The sequence below is a fragment of the Arachis ipaensis genome, chromosome B1 (assembly GCF_059453495.1).
Source record: "Arachis ipaensis isolate K30076 ecotype BB chromosome B1, ASM5945349v1, whole genome shotgun sequence".
NCBI classification, from domain to species: Eukaryota; Viridiplantae; Streptophyta; class Magnoliopsida; order Fabales; family Fabaceae; genus Arachis; species Arachis ipaensis.
In genome coordinates this window covers 77675390-77691711 of record NC_142436.1, presented here as the reverse complement: position 1 = coordinate 77691711, position 16322 = coordinate 77675390, and the positions used below count along the sequence as shown (strand labels likewise).

Genomic DNA, 16322 nt, shown 5'->3' with positions numbered 1-16322 from the left:
TTGCTTCCTTCATATATGTCCACACTAGTAGTTGACTTTCTTGCAGACACATACGATCTCCACTTAATTATAACACCACATCATGGCCGACAATGGAGCAGCTGCCTCCTCCTCTTCGTCATCATCATCCGGTATGTACGATGTTTTTCTGAGCTTTAGAGGCGAAGACACAAGATACATATCCTCAGATTCTCTCTACCGTAAACTCGCAGAAAACGGAAACCTCAAAGTGTTTAGAGATTGTCCGGATCTGAAACTAAGTGACCCAATTAAATCTACTCTTGTGGAAGCCATTAAAAGATCAAGGATGTTCATTGTTATGATGAGCCCAAACTATGTGTCTTCCTCGTGGTGCCTCGTGGAGCTAGTGGAGATACTCAAGTACTCCAACAATGGAAGAAATCGCCCCGTTTTTCCAGTTTTTTACCACGTGGAGCCTTCAGAAGTTAGATATCAGAATAGCATCAAATCTAAGGAAGCCATGAGAAAACATGAAGATACATACGGCAAAGAGACTGTGGCAGCGTGGGAGTCGGCTCTATCTACAATTTGCGGGCTATGCGGACAGCACATTGTTGAGAATAAGGGGTGAGTTCTTTTACAAGGGAGGTTAATTAGAACTTAGAATGTCATTATAGCTTATTATTTTTTATTATCCGTTAATTATTAATATTTAAAAATATAAAAAAATATTATTAATTAAATTTTTTTTTTAATTTTTTAATTTAATAATTTAATATTTTTATTATTTTATTTTAGGAATAAAAAGTTACAGAAAACATTAATTTAATTGATTATTTAAAATTAGGTAATAATTAAAAAAATAATAAAAATAAACTAAAAATACTTAAAACATCCAAAATTTAAATAAAAAAATATTTAAAGTGAAATAAAATAAAAATTACTTTAGAATTTAAAATAGAGAACTTGCCAATTGGACATGATTGTCCGCGGTGGCTCCTAATAAAGGATAAAATCGTGGTATTAAAAGGAAAAAAAGTGAAAACAAATAAAAAGATAATTTAAAAAAAATTAGTAAGCAAGTGGTTGTGACTCAATAATTTTATTATTAGTTGAAAATGGCTCATTCTTTTTTGGTTTTCAAATGGGCTTATTTTAGAAATCAAATTTTAGTTAATCATATGGTTAGTTGTTTTTTATTATAAAAAGAGTAATGTTATATGTATAAATATTTTTTTAATTAAATTCAATTAAGTTAGTGTAAAGTCTAAAAAAAAATGTGTGCATATATTATTATTCTTTTTTTTTTATATTTTTTGCAGCACATAAATTTTTGTTAGAGAACATACAAATTTATTAATATAACACAAATTTTTGAAATATAACATACAAAATTTTGCATATAAATATAACACATAATTTTTGGCCCATAGCATACATATTTTTGTATATAGTTGACAAATCTTTAATTTGTACATAGTACAAATTTTTATTGTGAATATATTTTGTTAGGTGGATAAGTCAATATTTTAGGTATGTAATACTCTAACAATTTTTATGCTATGCAATAAGAATTTTGTGTTGTACACTAAAATTTATGTATTGTGTATATTTATTGGTTAGTTGTTAATGTTTTAGATATGTAGTCCTTACAAAATTTATATGTTGTATACTAAAATTAATTTGTTATACATTAAAATTTATGTGCTTTAGTTTTCTAAACATTTATAAAAAAAGAGGACTATGATAATAATAATAAGAGAGGATAAAAAAAATTAAATGACAACAATAATAACAAAAAAAACAAGAGAAAGAAAAAAGGAGGGTATGAAGAAGAAGAAGCGATGATTATTAAAAAAGAAAGAAGTAGCACACGAATAGATTTTTTATTTGTAAACAACATAATTAAATTTGATTATTCACAAGACACCTAACATTTTGTTATAAAATTATCTAATTTTTTAACATGTGTCTTTTATTAAATCCCTAGTGAATTGCTTAACATTGCATATAAAAAGATGAGAAAGTCTAGCGGCAGTAGATTTTGTGGTTTTTAGTTATTAATTAGCCATCAATGATATTTTTAATGGTGTGAGATTGCATCTAATAGTATAAAATTATTTAATTTTTTTTTTTGATGGTTAAGTGCTGACCAAAATTTAACAAAGTGCTGCCCCTAGCACTCCTCTAAAAAGATTAATATTAGGTTGTTGTATTGTAGGTATGAAACTGAGGTCATTGACAAGATTGCTGAACAAGTCTTTGCAAAAAATCGAGAGATCAAGCAACTATTGAATAGATTTGATTCTCAATTTGAAGAAGTGGAATCACTTTTGGACCTCAAATCTCGTAATACTCTTCGTATGGTGGGTATTTACGAAGAAGATGCTGAAATAGACAAAACAACATTCACTTTGGAGCTATACTATAAGATCAAACATGAATTCAAAGAGGCAAGTTTTCTTCTCGGTGTAAGTAAAACTTTAGAGGAAAGCGCTGATGGCCTGAAAAATCTCCAAAAGGCGATTCTTTCTGATATGGGTGTAGAGGTAAGCACTGTGGATTGCACATCTACCGGATCCTGGGAAATCAAGCTGAGGTTGCGCCATAAAAGAGTGCTTTTGGTTCTAAATGAAGTTGATAGTAAAATGCATTTAGAGTTGCTGGCAAGAAGGGGTGATTTGTTTGGTCCTGGTAGTAGGATCATCATAACAACAGAGGACAAAGATCTCTTGGATAATTATCCTGTGATAGATGGTGTTGAGACTAAGACATATTGCATTCGTGAATGTGATGAATTCGAAGGCAACAAAGACAGTAATCATATTGTGAAGGAAGAATATGTAGTGGGATTGAAGAAAGATTTCAATGATGTGATTAAGCAACTCATGGAAGAAGATTCCCCTGATGGGAACATTGTTTCCATAGTTGGCATGGGTGGGATAGGGAAGACTACACTTGCTCGAAAGATCTACAATAGCGATGAGGTCAAGAAGCTATTCGCTTGCCGTGCATGGGCAACTATTTCCAAGGATTGCAGAGAGGAGGAGGTTTTTAAAAGTCTTCTCAACTGTCTGAAGTCATCCACTTCTAAACATGAATATTCAAGTAGTGAAGAGGAGTTAATGCAGAAGGTGAGGAAATGTTTGACAGGGAAAAAGTACTTGATAGTCCTTGATGATATTTGGGACACTAAAGCATGGGCCAGTCTAAAGGGTTGTTTCCCAGAAAACAACGATGGTGGCATGATACTAATAACAACCCGTAATGATCAGGTGGCCTACTCTTTAAGGTCAAAGGTTCCTCACCACAAGCTTCCCTTCATGGATAAAGAACAAAGTTGGAAACTGTTTTGCAATGAGGTGTTTTGCAGAGAAAAGTGTCCTCCCAAGCTAGAACGAATTGGTAGATCAATTGCCAACACTTGCAGCGGTTTACCACTGGCTATCAAAATCACAGCTGGGTTTGTAGCAAAAACGAAGAGATCGGGGGATGAATGGAAAAGAATCAAGAAACTACTCCCTCATTTGCGTATTGTTGAAGAGAAGGAATGTAAGGAGATGAAGGAGAGATTGAAGCTTAGCTACGATGATCTTCCTGAGAACATCAAGCCATGCTTCCTATATCTTGGAGTTTTTCCCGAAGATGATCAGATTTGTGTGCGAGACTTAATCCGTCTATGGATAACAGAGGGCCTCATAGAAGAGCCAATCCAAAGTGGAAGATCAAAAGCAACACCCACAGAACTTGAAGATATTGGTGAGCAATACTTGACAGAGCTAGTGGGTCGTAACTTGGTACAAGTGTCTCAGAGAAGGAGTGATGACAAAGGCGTGAAAACATGTCAGATCCACGACCTCATCCGGGAACTTTGCATATCAGAGAGTAATAAAAACCCTGATAACAATAATAATAATGCTCCTAGGTTATCCTTTCCCAAGGATATAGGATCTTATGCATGTTTGGTAACATGTAGTCAATCAGGCACTTGTTCCTTGTTCGTGTATGGAGATGCAGAGGGGTGGTCACATCATATTCCAAAAGACTACCGAGTTATTGTGCTATATTTTAAAGGATCGAAGATGGATATAATTAGTGGAAAGAATGCTGGGTTTTTGAAGGGGTTGAAAAGCCTCAGGATCTTGAGAGTGGAATTTCCTGACCCATACCGGTTCTATCCGCTTCATCGTATGCACATATTACATATACTAGAACATTCTGCAGAGGACATAAATATTGAGGGGTTAAAGCAACTAAGACATCTCCGCAGTAGATATGCAGTGCACTTATTAGTTGATGAAGAAGGGGTAAAAGAAAAAATGCAGAATCTCCAAACCCTATGTTATGTGCATCTCGATTCACGACTAGAGTTCTTACTCGACAATGGCTACTTTCCCAACTTGAGAACACTGGGTTTACATTCAGCAGAAAGAAAGTTAAGTTGCTTACGCCGCTTGAGCAATCTACGTGAATTAAAACTTGAGCATATGACCTCTAAATATGTTCCATTAGATAAAAATGTATTTCCGTCAAATCTTACCAAGATTACCTTGTCATGGTATGTGGGTTTTAGCACCAAAGCCATGAATGCTTTGGGACAAATCCCCACCCTTCAAATTTTGAAATTATATGAAGTACAATGTATGGAAGGAATCCTTAATTGTGGTACTGAGAGGAGCTTTCCGCGGCTTCAAGTGTTTATCATGAAAAAGGTGCAGGTCAAAGGTCTTACATTAGAAGGAGGTGCAATGCCTTGCCTGCAACGTGCAGTCTTCCATGAGTGCCCTGGCTTGAAGTTGGAGTACCTTCCTGAACAAATGCGTTCCTCGGGTTGCAACTTGGAGTTTTCAGAACATGTTGAGCAACGGCGTTCTTGGGTTGTAAAAACTTGGAGTTTTCAGAACATGAACAAGAATAAGAAAGTGATGATGATACCGATAATGATGATGATGATGATGATGATACCGATGATGATGAAGATGATGATGATTGATTGATTGATATTGATTAATTGATTTCTGTGAGGCATTAATGTTCACGTCGTCATCATTGCTTCTTTCCCAAAAGCAGGTATATGTTTCTTTTACTGAGACTCATGAGAACAGGAGCATATACATGATTTATGCTATCTAGCTAGTTACCTTTTCATGCAACTTCTTTTTAATGCTTTTGCTAATAAGTTGAATCATTCTAACATGTATGTATGTAATTGTTACGGTGGCTAACCGGACATTAATGGGTTAGACTCGTTGGGTTGGCCCAATCGTCAGATAGAGAAAGCTTATGATCTGGTTCGCGTCTGGGAGTTCCGATCCGACTTGTATGAGTGAACGAATGGGGGTGGTACCTGCAAAGACACTTCGATGCCTAAGTCAACAAGGGGTTTAAGCAAGTTTAGAGAGTATTGGAATTTAGAGATACTTGAGGGGTGTCAGTGTATTTATAGTGGTGAACTAATAACCACCGTTGGAGTAGTTCTACCTTTTAAGATAGATAACTGTTCCTTTATCTTAGGGAAGTTGGAATATGGCTGCTGAAAGTAGGTTGAGAGATTTTAGGGGCAGTTACTTATTTGAATAAGGGGTATCTGTCAGCTAATCCTTACCTCCGACTTCCTTGGAGCAAGTCGTGGTTAAATCCGAATGAGGGTCAATCTTTAGTGTTGGGTCAGGGTATGAACAGTATGTATAATCAATTTGGGCAGAACTCTCTTCCATATAGAACTCTCCTCCATAATAGATATTATTAAATGTGCTCCTTTAGTCTCATTGTATTGTAATGGAGTGTGATCCTCTAATATTGCATTGTTTTCCTTTTTTTTCTTTCTTTCCTTTTCTGAATAAAATCGTTAGTTGTTTTTCTTTTGAATGACACTTCTTCGTTCTTGTTTTGGTATTCTAATTCCTTGGGTACATTTGTATTATGATTCTCTTTTACATTGAACATATTGAGGGTTTGAATCACATGCAGTTTCCTTTATGTTATAAATAAATATGAGATGAGTTCATATTATTAGTGTATAACGTTAAACCCTTTATCATGGCTAAGATTCAGCATCACTCCATCATATATCTATCAAAGTGCATCTATGCAAAAGCTGGGGAGATTCAGAAATTGAAACACCTTGGCAGTATTATCAAAGTGCATTTATTAGCAGAAGGTGAAGGAGAAACAGACACAAGAAGAAGAATGAAGAATCTCTTTGTGGTGTTTGCTAATAAGTATCTTAAGGCATATTCATGTTATTTTTTATTTTTTATTTTTTATATTTTGTACTCAACACAAGTTTCTGAAGCAAACGGGATTGTAATATAAATATAATTAGATTATAAATTCTTGTTTTCATTTATAATACTTGATCATATTAAAAGATAAAACTAAGTAGTTGTGGATGCTTTCTAGTACACTCTAGGAAATAGGAATGTATAGGAATTTTTCTAACTAAATTCTTCCACCTTAAATTTAAATTTTGCAGATGCAAGGGTAGGTTTTTCTGCCGAAACAAATATCAAATTCTGATATGAATGGCAAGATATACGTTCCTGTTTCTTTCAAATAATATATATAGATAAATGTGTAAGTAAGTATTAAGAACAAACTTTTTATTAATTTTCATTGGTTTCTATATTATGTTATAGTGATTTTAGAGTTATATGTAGGCTAATTGTATTCCTTATAACAGCTATATATTCTATATATGAAAATATAATATATAGTTATTTACACCTAGTGAATAATAGTTGTGTACATAAATGTAACATTCATATGGAAATAACAAGTTACCAAATCCTAGAGAAGTATAAAATACCAGCAACATCTCCTGCTGTAAGATGTATAAAAGAAAAATTGAAAATCATAACCAAAAGCTAATACAGAATTACAGATCAAAAGCTAGGACCATTATAAACTATAGTATATTCCCCCTCAAGTCATAGTAACCTCCCATTGAAACGAGGTATGCCCCAACAACAGCTGGGCCATAGCATCCAGCGGATATTTTTATCTTTGAGCTTAATAATATTGCATATATAGGCACATAATACAGCTAACTAAATGGTCACCAATATTTCTTTGATGGAATTAATTCTTTTAATGCTTTCAATGTGACAATGTCATAATCATTGGTGACTTGTGATCTGAAGATTACAGGTTTAAACCTTGTATCATGCCTAAGATATTAACTATACTACACATGAAATAGCAATATATATGCACATGATTCTTAATATTAATTGAGCAATACTTGAGGGAGATGGTGGATCGTAATTTGGTACAAGTAGCAAGGAGAAGCAGTGATGGGAAAGGCGTGAAAACATGTCAGATCCATGATCTCTTTTCCGGAACTGTGCATATCAGATCAGACAGCAACAACCATGATAACAACACTAACAATGCTCGTAGATTATTGTCCTTTCCTAGCACAGTAGGATCCTATACCTGTTCATTAGAGACGTGCAATAAAGAATCCACTCATTCGCTATTCTTTTATGAAGATGCACGGGGATGGTTACACCATATTCCAGGAAATCTCCGAGTTAATGTGCTATATTTTTCGAAATGGGCTCGGGTTAGTTCTTCAACAAGTGCTGAGTATTTGAAGAGTTTGACACCCCTCCGGTACTTGAAAATGGAAGTTGAATTCGATGGATTATGTGACTTTCACAATTTGGAAACATTACATGTACTGTACACTAGTTCGAAGGACCTAAGAATTGGGGGGTTAAAGCAACTAAGACATCTTCATTGTGAATTTCTGGTGAAACTGTTAATAGATGAACAAGAAGTAAAAGATAAAATGCAGAATCTCCAAACACTATGTTATGTGTCTGCCAATCAAAACTAGGGAGCTTATTAGGCAATGCTTACTTTCCCAAGTTGAGAACACTCGGTTTATATGTAACTGCATACCAAGACCATGAAGCAACAAAAGCAGAAGAAATCCTAAAAAGCCTGCACTGTTGGGTTTTTCTCTCCTTTGTGAGGCCCAAGCCCAACATTTTGAGGGTGTCTCTTGCACCCATTGTGCCACAACCCTAGTTCAGATTTTTGGGGTCATTGAGAGTGAGTGAGAGTAGCCACCAAGTGAGAGAGAAGGGGAAAAACAAAATTCCCGTTTTTGCCCAAAGCAGTAAATTTCAAATATCAGTTTCTCAGTTGTTCACCGTTGGATCGGCTTGAAATTTAAACTGCATGTTCTTATCATCTTGTTCTTCATTCTGGTCGGTGGAGATGTTGATTGGAGATTTGCAGTGAGAGAAATTGGCTTCGCAAGAGAGAAATTAGGTTTCCCGTTTTTACACAGAGCAGCAATTTTGGAACGGCAGTTTCTCATTCTTTCACCGTTGGATCAACGTGAAATTTGAACTGTAGATTCTTCACATCTTGTTCTTCATTCTGGACGGTGGAGATTTTAATTGGAGGTCTGCAGAGGGAGAAATTGGCTTCGACAGTAGCTCTGTTTTTTGGGTATATTTCATCTTCTTGCTTTTCATTTGTGAGCTTTGGTGCTTTGATGTTTTGGCTGGTTATATGCACATATTTGTGCTTTGTTTGAGACTCTCTTGTACCTCATTTGATTATAGTGGAGCTATTTCATTGGTCTGGACGACTCGTGGTTTTTACCTCTCACATTGAGAGGGTTTTCCACGTTAAAATCTCGGTGTGTTCTTATTATTGCTTTACTTGCTATATTTGCATGTTATAGTTGCTGCCATATTGTGTTGTGAGTGCTTCCATATTGTTCTTGTGTTAGACATTTGTGTCGTTTCCGCTGCTAGGCTCTTTCATACTGGCATCAGAGCTTGTTGGTATTTTTCTGGGCTTGTGAGTTTGTGAACAATGGAAGCTAATACTAATACTAGTAGGATGATCACTCTTAATGGTCCTAATTATGATTTGTGGAAGTCAAAAATGGAAGATTTGCTTTATGTCAAGAATTTTCATCAACCAGTTTTTGGTACAGAGAAGCCTAATGATAAATCTGATGATGATTGGACTTTGTTGCATAGACAAGTCTGTGGATATATTAGGCAGTGGGTTGACGATAATGTGTTGAACCATATTATTGGAGAGACACATGCTCGGACTCTTTGGATTAAGCTTGAACAGTTGTATGCTCGAAAAACTGGGAATAACAAGATGTTTTTGATCAAGCAGTTGTTGGCTTTGAAGTATACAGATGGGACATCAATGACAGATCACTTGAATAATTTTCAAGGAATTATGAATCAGTTATCTTCCATGGGTATCAAGTTTGATGAAGAGGTTCAAGGATTGTTACTTCTTGGCTCCTTACCAGACTCGTGGGAAATTCTCAGAATGTCATTGTCCAATTCTGCTCCTGATGGTGTAATCTCTATGGATCTTGCCAAGAGCAGTGTTTTGAATGAAGAGATGAGAAGAAAGTCACAAGGTACATCGACTACACATTCAGATGTTCTTGTTTCTGAGTCTAAGGGGAGAAGCAAAAGTCGAGGTCCTAAAGGTAGAGATCAAAGTAGAAGCAAGTCTCGAGGAAAGTATAAGAATATTGAGTGTCATCATTGTGGTCAAAAGGGACATGTGAAGAAATTTTGTTGGCAGCTAAAGAAGGAGAAAGCCAAGGCAAGTAAAGATAAGAGCACAAATAAAGATGATGGTAGCAAGGAAGACAAGGTTAATGTAACTCATGATGATTTTCTTGTTGTTGAAGAGTTTGAATCTGTTAACCTTGTTGATAATAGCACTAGTTGGGTGATTGATAGCGGTGCTTCTATTCATGTTACATCTAGGAGGGATTTGTTTACGTCCTATACTCCTGGTGATTTTGGTGATGTAAAAATGGCTCATCAAGGTGTTGCAAAATGTGCCGGTGTTGGACAGGTTTGCTTGGAAACCTCCAACGGTACCAAGTTGACTTTGAAGTGTGTGAAGCATGTTCCAGATATTCGGTTGAACTTACTTTCTGTTGGTAAGTTGTGTGATGAAGACTTGGATAGCTCATTCTCTCGTGATAGTTGGAAGCTCACCAAGGGTTCCATGGTTGTTGCTAGAGGTACTCGACACTCTACTCTTTATTTAACTCAAGCAAAGATTGTGAAAGATGTTGTTAATGCTGCTGAGTTTGTTGATGAAACTGATTTATGGCATAAGAGATTATGTCATATGAGTGAGAAGGGTATGAATATGTTATCCAAGAGAAATCTTTTATCTGGTTGTAAGGTTGCTTTGCAAAAGTGCAACCATTGCTTTGCTGGGAAACAAAACAAGGTTTTTTTTAAGAGCCATCCACCTTCAAGGAAGCCGGAGATACTTGACTTGGTACATTCTGATGTATGTGGGCCGATGAAGACAAGAACACTTGGAGGGTCTATCTATTTTGTAACCTTTATTGATGATCATTCTAGAAAATTATGGGTTTACACTTTGAAGACCAAAGATCAAGTTTTGAATGTGTTCAAGCAATTTCAAGCTTCTGTTGAAAGAGAAACTGGGAAGAAGTTGAAATGCATTCGTACTGACAATGGTGGTGAGTACTCAGGTCCATTTGATGCTTATTGTAAAGAGCATGGTATAAGACATCAGAAGACTCCTCCGAAGACTCCTCAGTTGAATGGCTTGGCTGAAAGAATGAACAGAACACTGGTTGAAAGAGTTAGGTGCTTATTGTCGCAGTCTGGATTGGCAAAATCCTTTTGGGGTGAAGCTTTGAGCACTGTTGTTCATGTCTTGAACCGGACACCATGTGTTCCTTTGCAATTTGAAGTGCCAGAGAAGGTATGGTCAGGTAAAGATGTTTTTTATGATCATTTAAGAGTCTTTGGATGTAAAGCTTTTGTTCATATTCCTAAAGATGAGAGATCTAAGCTTGATGTAAAGACTAGGCAATGTATTTTTATTGGCTATGGCATGGATGAGTTTGGTTACAGGTTTTATGATCCTGTTAACAAGAAGGTGATTCGGAGTAGAGATGTTGTCTTTGTTGAAGACCAAACATTGAAGGATGTTGATAATGCGGAAAAGCCAATGGTTCAGCCTAGTGATGATTTTTCTGACTTGGATATTACTCCCTCTATGCCTATGGTAGAAGATGGTAGAGTTGAAGCTCAAAATAATGAGCATGATACAAGTGCAGGTGAAGATGGAACAGTTGATCCAATACTTGATGAAGTTGGTGATGATGATCAAGATGAAGAACCAGCTTTAGAAATTCCTGCAAATGCACTTAGAAGGTCTACAAGAGAGAGAAAGCCTTCGTCAAGGTATTCTCCACATGAGTTTGTTTTGTTGACTGATGGGGGAGAACCTGAATGCTTTGGAGAGGCTGTTGAAGATGAAAGCAAAGCTCAATGGCTTGAAGCTATGCAAGAAGAAATGAAGTCCTTGCTTGAGAATGATACCTATGAGTTGGTGAAGCTATCGAAGGGTATGCGAGTTTTGAAGAACAAATGGGTATTCAGAATCAAGAATGAAGAACACAATTCTAAGCCTCGGTATAAGGCTAGATTGGTTGTTAGAGGCTTTAGCCAGAGAAAAGGTGTTGATTATGAGGAGATCTTTTCTCCTGTTGTGAGGATGTCATCCATTCGTGCTGTGCTTGGATTAGCAGCGTCTCTTGATTTGGAGATTGAGCAAATGGATGTGAAGACAGCTTTTCTTCATGGTGATTTAGACAAGGAGATCTACATGGAGCAACCGGAGGGCTTTGTTGTTAAAGGAAAGGAAGATTTTGTGTGCAAGCTTAAGAAGAGTCTTTATGGGTTGAAGCAAGCTCCAAGACAGTGGTACAAGAAGTTTGAATCTGTTATGGGGAAGCATGGTTACCGTAAGACAACTTCAGATCATTGTGTATTTGTGCAAAAATTTTCTGATGATGATTTTATCATTCTTTTGCTTTATGTGGATGATATTTTGATTGTGGGCAAGAATGCTTTGAGGATTAATGAGTTGAAGAAACAGTTGAGTAAGTTCTTTGCTATGAAGGACTTGGGTCCTGCCAAACAAATTTTGGGCATGACTATTACTCGTTATAGAGATTCCAAGAAGCTTTATTTGTCACAGGAGAAGTACATAAAGAAGGTGCTTCAAAGGTTTGGCATGAATGATGCCAAATGTGTTGCTAGTTCTTTTGCTCCTCATTTTAAGTTAAGTACCAAGCAGTGTCCAACCACTGATGAGGAGAAACAAGCAATGGATGAAATTCCTTATGCCTCAGCTGTTGGAAGCTTGATGTATGCTATGGTGTGTACTAGACCAGACATTGCTCATGCAGTTGGTACTGTGAGTCGTTTTCTCTCTAATCCAGGTAAAGAACATTGGAATGCTGTTAAATGGATTATGAGATATCTCAAAGGTACAACTAACTTGAGTTTGAGTTTTGGTGGTGAGAAACCTTTGCTAGTTGGCTTTACTGATGCAGACATGGCAGGAGATATTGATTCTCGAAAGTCTACTTCAGGTTATTTGGTCAAGTTTGCAGGGGGAGCTATTTCATGGCAGTCAAGGCTACAAAAGTGTGTTGCACTTTCTACCACAGAGGCAGAGTTTATTGCAGCAACTGAAGCATGTAAAGAGTTGTTGTGGATGAAGAAGTTTCTTGCAGCACTTGGTTTCAAGCAAGACCGTTATGTGTTGTTGTGTGATAGCCAAAGTGCTATTCATCTTGCCAAGAATTCTACTTTTCATCCAAGATCTAAACACATTGATGTTAGGTATCACTGGATACGGGATGTGTTAGATTCAAAGTTGTTGGAACTTGAGAAAGTTCACACTGATGACAATGGTGCTGATATGATGACAAAAGCATTGTCAAGAGAAAAGTTTGAAACATGTTGTTTGATCGCCGGAATGGCGAGAGCCTCCACCTAGTCGAGAAGGGGGAGATTTGTTGGGTTTTTCTCTCCTTTGTGAGGCCCAAGCCCAACATTTTGAGGGTGTCTCTTGCACCCATTGTGCCACAACCCTAGTTCAGATTTTTGGGGTCATTGAGAGTGAGTGAGAGTAGCCACCAAGTGAGAGAGAAGGGGAAAAACAAAATTCCCGTTTTTGCCCAAAGCAGTAAATTTCAAATATCAGTTTCTCAGTTGTTCACCGTTGGATCGGCTTGAAATTTAAACTGCATGTTCTTATCATCTTGTTCTTCATTCTGGTCGGTGGAGATGTTGATTGGAGATTTGCAGTGAGAGAAATTGGCTTCGCAAGAGAGAAATTAGGTTTCCCGTTTTTACACAGAGCAGCAATTTTGGAACGGCAGTTTCTCATTCTTTCACCGTTGGATCAACGTGAAATTTGAACTGTAGATTCTTCACATCTTGTTCTTCATTCTGGACGGTGGAGATTTTAATTGGAGGTCTGCAGAGGGAGAAATTGGCTTCGACAGTAGCTCTGTTTTTTGGGTATATTTCATCTTCTTGCTTTTCATTTGTGAGCTTTGGTGCTTTGATGTTTTGGCTGGTTATATGCACATATTTGTGCTTTGTTTGAGACTCTCTTGTACCTCATTTGATTATAGTGGAGCTATTTCATTGGTCTGGACGACTCGTGGTTTTTACCTCTCACATTGAGAGGGTTTTCCACGTTAAAATCTCGGTGTGTTCTTATTATTGCTTTACTTGCTATATTTGCATGTTATAGTTGCTGCCATATTGTGTTGTGAGTGCTTCCATATTGTTCTTGTGTTAGACATTTGTGTCGTTTCCGCTGCTAGGCTCTTTCATGCACTGCCTAAGAAAGTTGCGGCAGGTGAAACTTACGTTTGCTCCCTTTGGTTGGGTTCCATTACTTGAATTGAAAGAGAAAAATTACAAATTTGGAGGGGACCATGGCCATAGCTGATAGCTCCACCTTTATTACACTTCTCTGTTCTTTAATCATAAGAATCGTTGTCTATATATGAGTGAGCATCATGCTGGACACATGACTTGCGATGCTAAAGGACAAGTTAAGATTGGTTAAGTCTAATATCAAGAGTTTAATAATATAGTAGTTGGTATAATAAATTTGCTGGTGAAAGCAATTGTCATGACCAAGGTCTTTTTATAACAAATATATGTATCAATCATTCATCAAAGTATTGCAAGTAGCGAATAATATATTCCAAAGTCACCAAGCAAGTTCACGAATCAATCCACCAACTATTTCATCATTGATATCCACACTGCTTCACTGGTGTGTTTTTTTGGATGACTAAAATATGATTTCGATCATTATTATTTATTAATGTGCCAAGCAACTTCTCCCCACTAATTTCTTAAATGGTTTAAATAATGGTATAGTATAGAAATGTGATGATGAACAATGGTATAATATAAAATTATGGATGATGACAATTTGTTGGTCCCAAATTTTATATTAGAGGAATCCAAGTCTTTCTGTAATTAACTAAATTAAATAATAAGATTTAAAATAATATTAGTTAACTGATTTTTGTTAAATTAAAAAAAATTGATTCAATTTTATTGACAAAAAAACTTGAATGTAACATTTTTTTCATATTAATAAATATACTTTTGTACTGTTGTACGGGTTTCGGATGGGTCGGAGGGGTTCTTCGGCTAAAGAGGTGGGAATCGGCCTGGATCTGGTGACTGAGACGAGCAAAGAAACGACCTCCCGAGCTGTGTGTGATATGAGGTGGGGGCGTCACCTACAATGACACTCCAACGCTCAAGTCAGAAAGATGCCGGTGGCGTTAAGGGTAGTGAGTAGTGACGTACCTTGGAGAAAGGGTAGGACCCTCTCCATATATACCCTGTCAGAGAGGCGGGCCCCACGGGAGAGGTCTCCTTCCAGGAAGCTTCCTCTCCCAGCTGTCATATGGTTGGCAGCAGGGGAGCAAGTGTCCGGGTCGCTGGCCGGACGGGTTATGCCCGAGTAGGTCGTGTTGTTCGTGGGTCGAATCGGCTAATCATGCCAGTTGGGCCGGGCCGTAACAGTGCCCCCAACGCACCAACTATGGCCGTGAGTGTCGTTGTTGGCGCGTTCTGCTCTCTTTCTCATGTCGTCGCTTTATCGGGCGCTCGTGGTCAGGACGTGCCTTTTACGTGCGTGCGGGCTTCGTCGCTTCAGAAAAGCGCTGCCTGTCGCCTCGTTCCTTGCGCCCGCCATTAAGCGCATTTATTGTTGATTTGAAAGCAGGGGAGAAAGGTCTCTTTTGCCCCTGACTTTCGCGCTTCTCCAAGGTGGTTATTCTTTCGTTCTATTCCTTCCTTTCTTTCCCATTTCTTTTCATTGCTTCCACACTATCTTTGCACCGCATTTTCTACTCTCTCTCGCGTTTCTGAATTCTGCTTGCATTGGCCTGCGATCGTCCTCCTTCCTACCTTCGTGCTTCTTCCTTGCTAATTATTTTCCTGGTAAGTAGATTTTTCTTCTGTGGAGCCTTTTTGTCTTTACTATTTACAGATTAGATGTTTGCCATTGCTTCCGCTTCTTATGCGTTGAGTAGTGTTTAGGTCTGTGCATGTGTTTTGAGGTTGTTATTAGCTAGAGTTTTAGGGGGGTTACCATCTAGGTTCCTGGTAGTTTAGGCCTCATTTTGCCAGTAGATAAGCTTCAGTTTAACTGCGAATAGGTAGATTGTAGATTCTGGTATTAGTGCCGGTTTTCCGACCTCTTAGACTGATTTTGAGTGGTGCCCCCACTGTAAGTATGACCCAGCTCCCGTCATCAGAGTCGTGAGACCGGCGCCCTACGATCGCTACGCCTGGGTGACCTCAGACGTAAAGGAAACTCCCAACCAAATGTCTGTGGAGGAACTTACGGAGTTCCGACAAGCCGAGTGCCTCTGCGAGGGAGGAGATGAAGAGAGTAACTACGAAGTTTTTGTTCCCCATGCCCAGGAACGGATATTCCAACTGAACCTTCAGTCTCCCTGGGTTCCCGATTGGATTTGGTTTTACAAAGCGATGTTCACCCACCTGGGGGTTTGCATCCCCTTCTACCCTTTTCAAATGGCGCTGCTCAACCGATGTGACGTGGCGCTGTCTCAGTTGCATCCGAACAGTTGGGCCTCCATCCGCTGTTTCGAGATGGTTTGTGAATATTTGGAGTTGCCGGCCTCCGTCGAGGTGTTTCTGTTTCTTTTTACTTTGACAAACCCTTCCAAAGAGGGGAGGGCTAAAAAGGGCTTTATGTCTTTCCGGGCGGCCCACGGTCGGAGGATCTTCAGCTTATTCGAGGATTAATTCTTATCACGGCTTCAAAGACAAGTACTTTAAAGTTCTCCCTGCCGAAGGTTGGCACCCCTTCTGGCTGACCTTGGAGGGGGAACGTCACATCCTGACCTATTGGAGTTTCGGGGCGGGGGCGAACGCCTTCACAAAAGTGACATACAAAGGGTTGTCACCAGAGAACAAGAGGATTGCCGATGTCTTGCTGGCCGT

General features: G+C 38.0%; 1 protein-coding gene across 3 annotated transcripts; it reads left to right on the top strand.

The window, feature by feature from the left end:
• LOC110271386 (disease resistance protein RPP13-like) lies at positions 1 to 6308 on the top strand. Of its 3 annotated transcripts, none has more exons than XM_021122219.2 (3): positions 1 to 588; positions 2183 to 5031; positions 6016 to 6308. In XM_021122219.2, exons 1-2 carry the CDS (start codon positions 83 to 85, stop codon positions 4956 to 4958), a joined length of 3282 nt encoding a protein of 1093 aa, XP_020977878.1. In that variant the 5' UTR covers positions 1 to 82; the 3' UTR covers positions 4959 to 5031; positions 6016 to 6308. The 3 variants fall into 3 exon arrangements, with proteins under 3 accessions (XP_020977878.1, XP_020977877.1, XP_088357636.1); XM_021122218.2 differs by having other exon boundaries at positions 6010 to 6308; XM_088501510.1 differs by lacking the exon at positions 6016 to 6308 and adding an exon at positions 5206 to 6002.
• The last annotated feature ends 10014 nt before the right edge of the window (positions 6309 to 16322 follow it).

What these genes read in the sequence shown, in the direction of transcription:
- LOC110271386 (XM_021122219.2), top strand. Translation starts at nt 83, where the DNA reads ATGGCCGACAATGGAGCAGCTGCCTCCTCCTCTTCGTCATCATCATCC. An exon ending in CACATTGTTGAGAATAAGGG is followed by an intron (nt 589 to 2,182) that starts GTGAGTTCTTTT and finishes GTTGTATTGTAG; the next exon opens with GTATGAAACTGAGGTCATTG.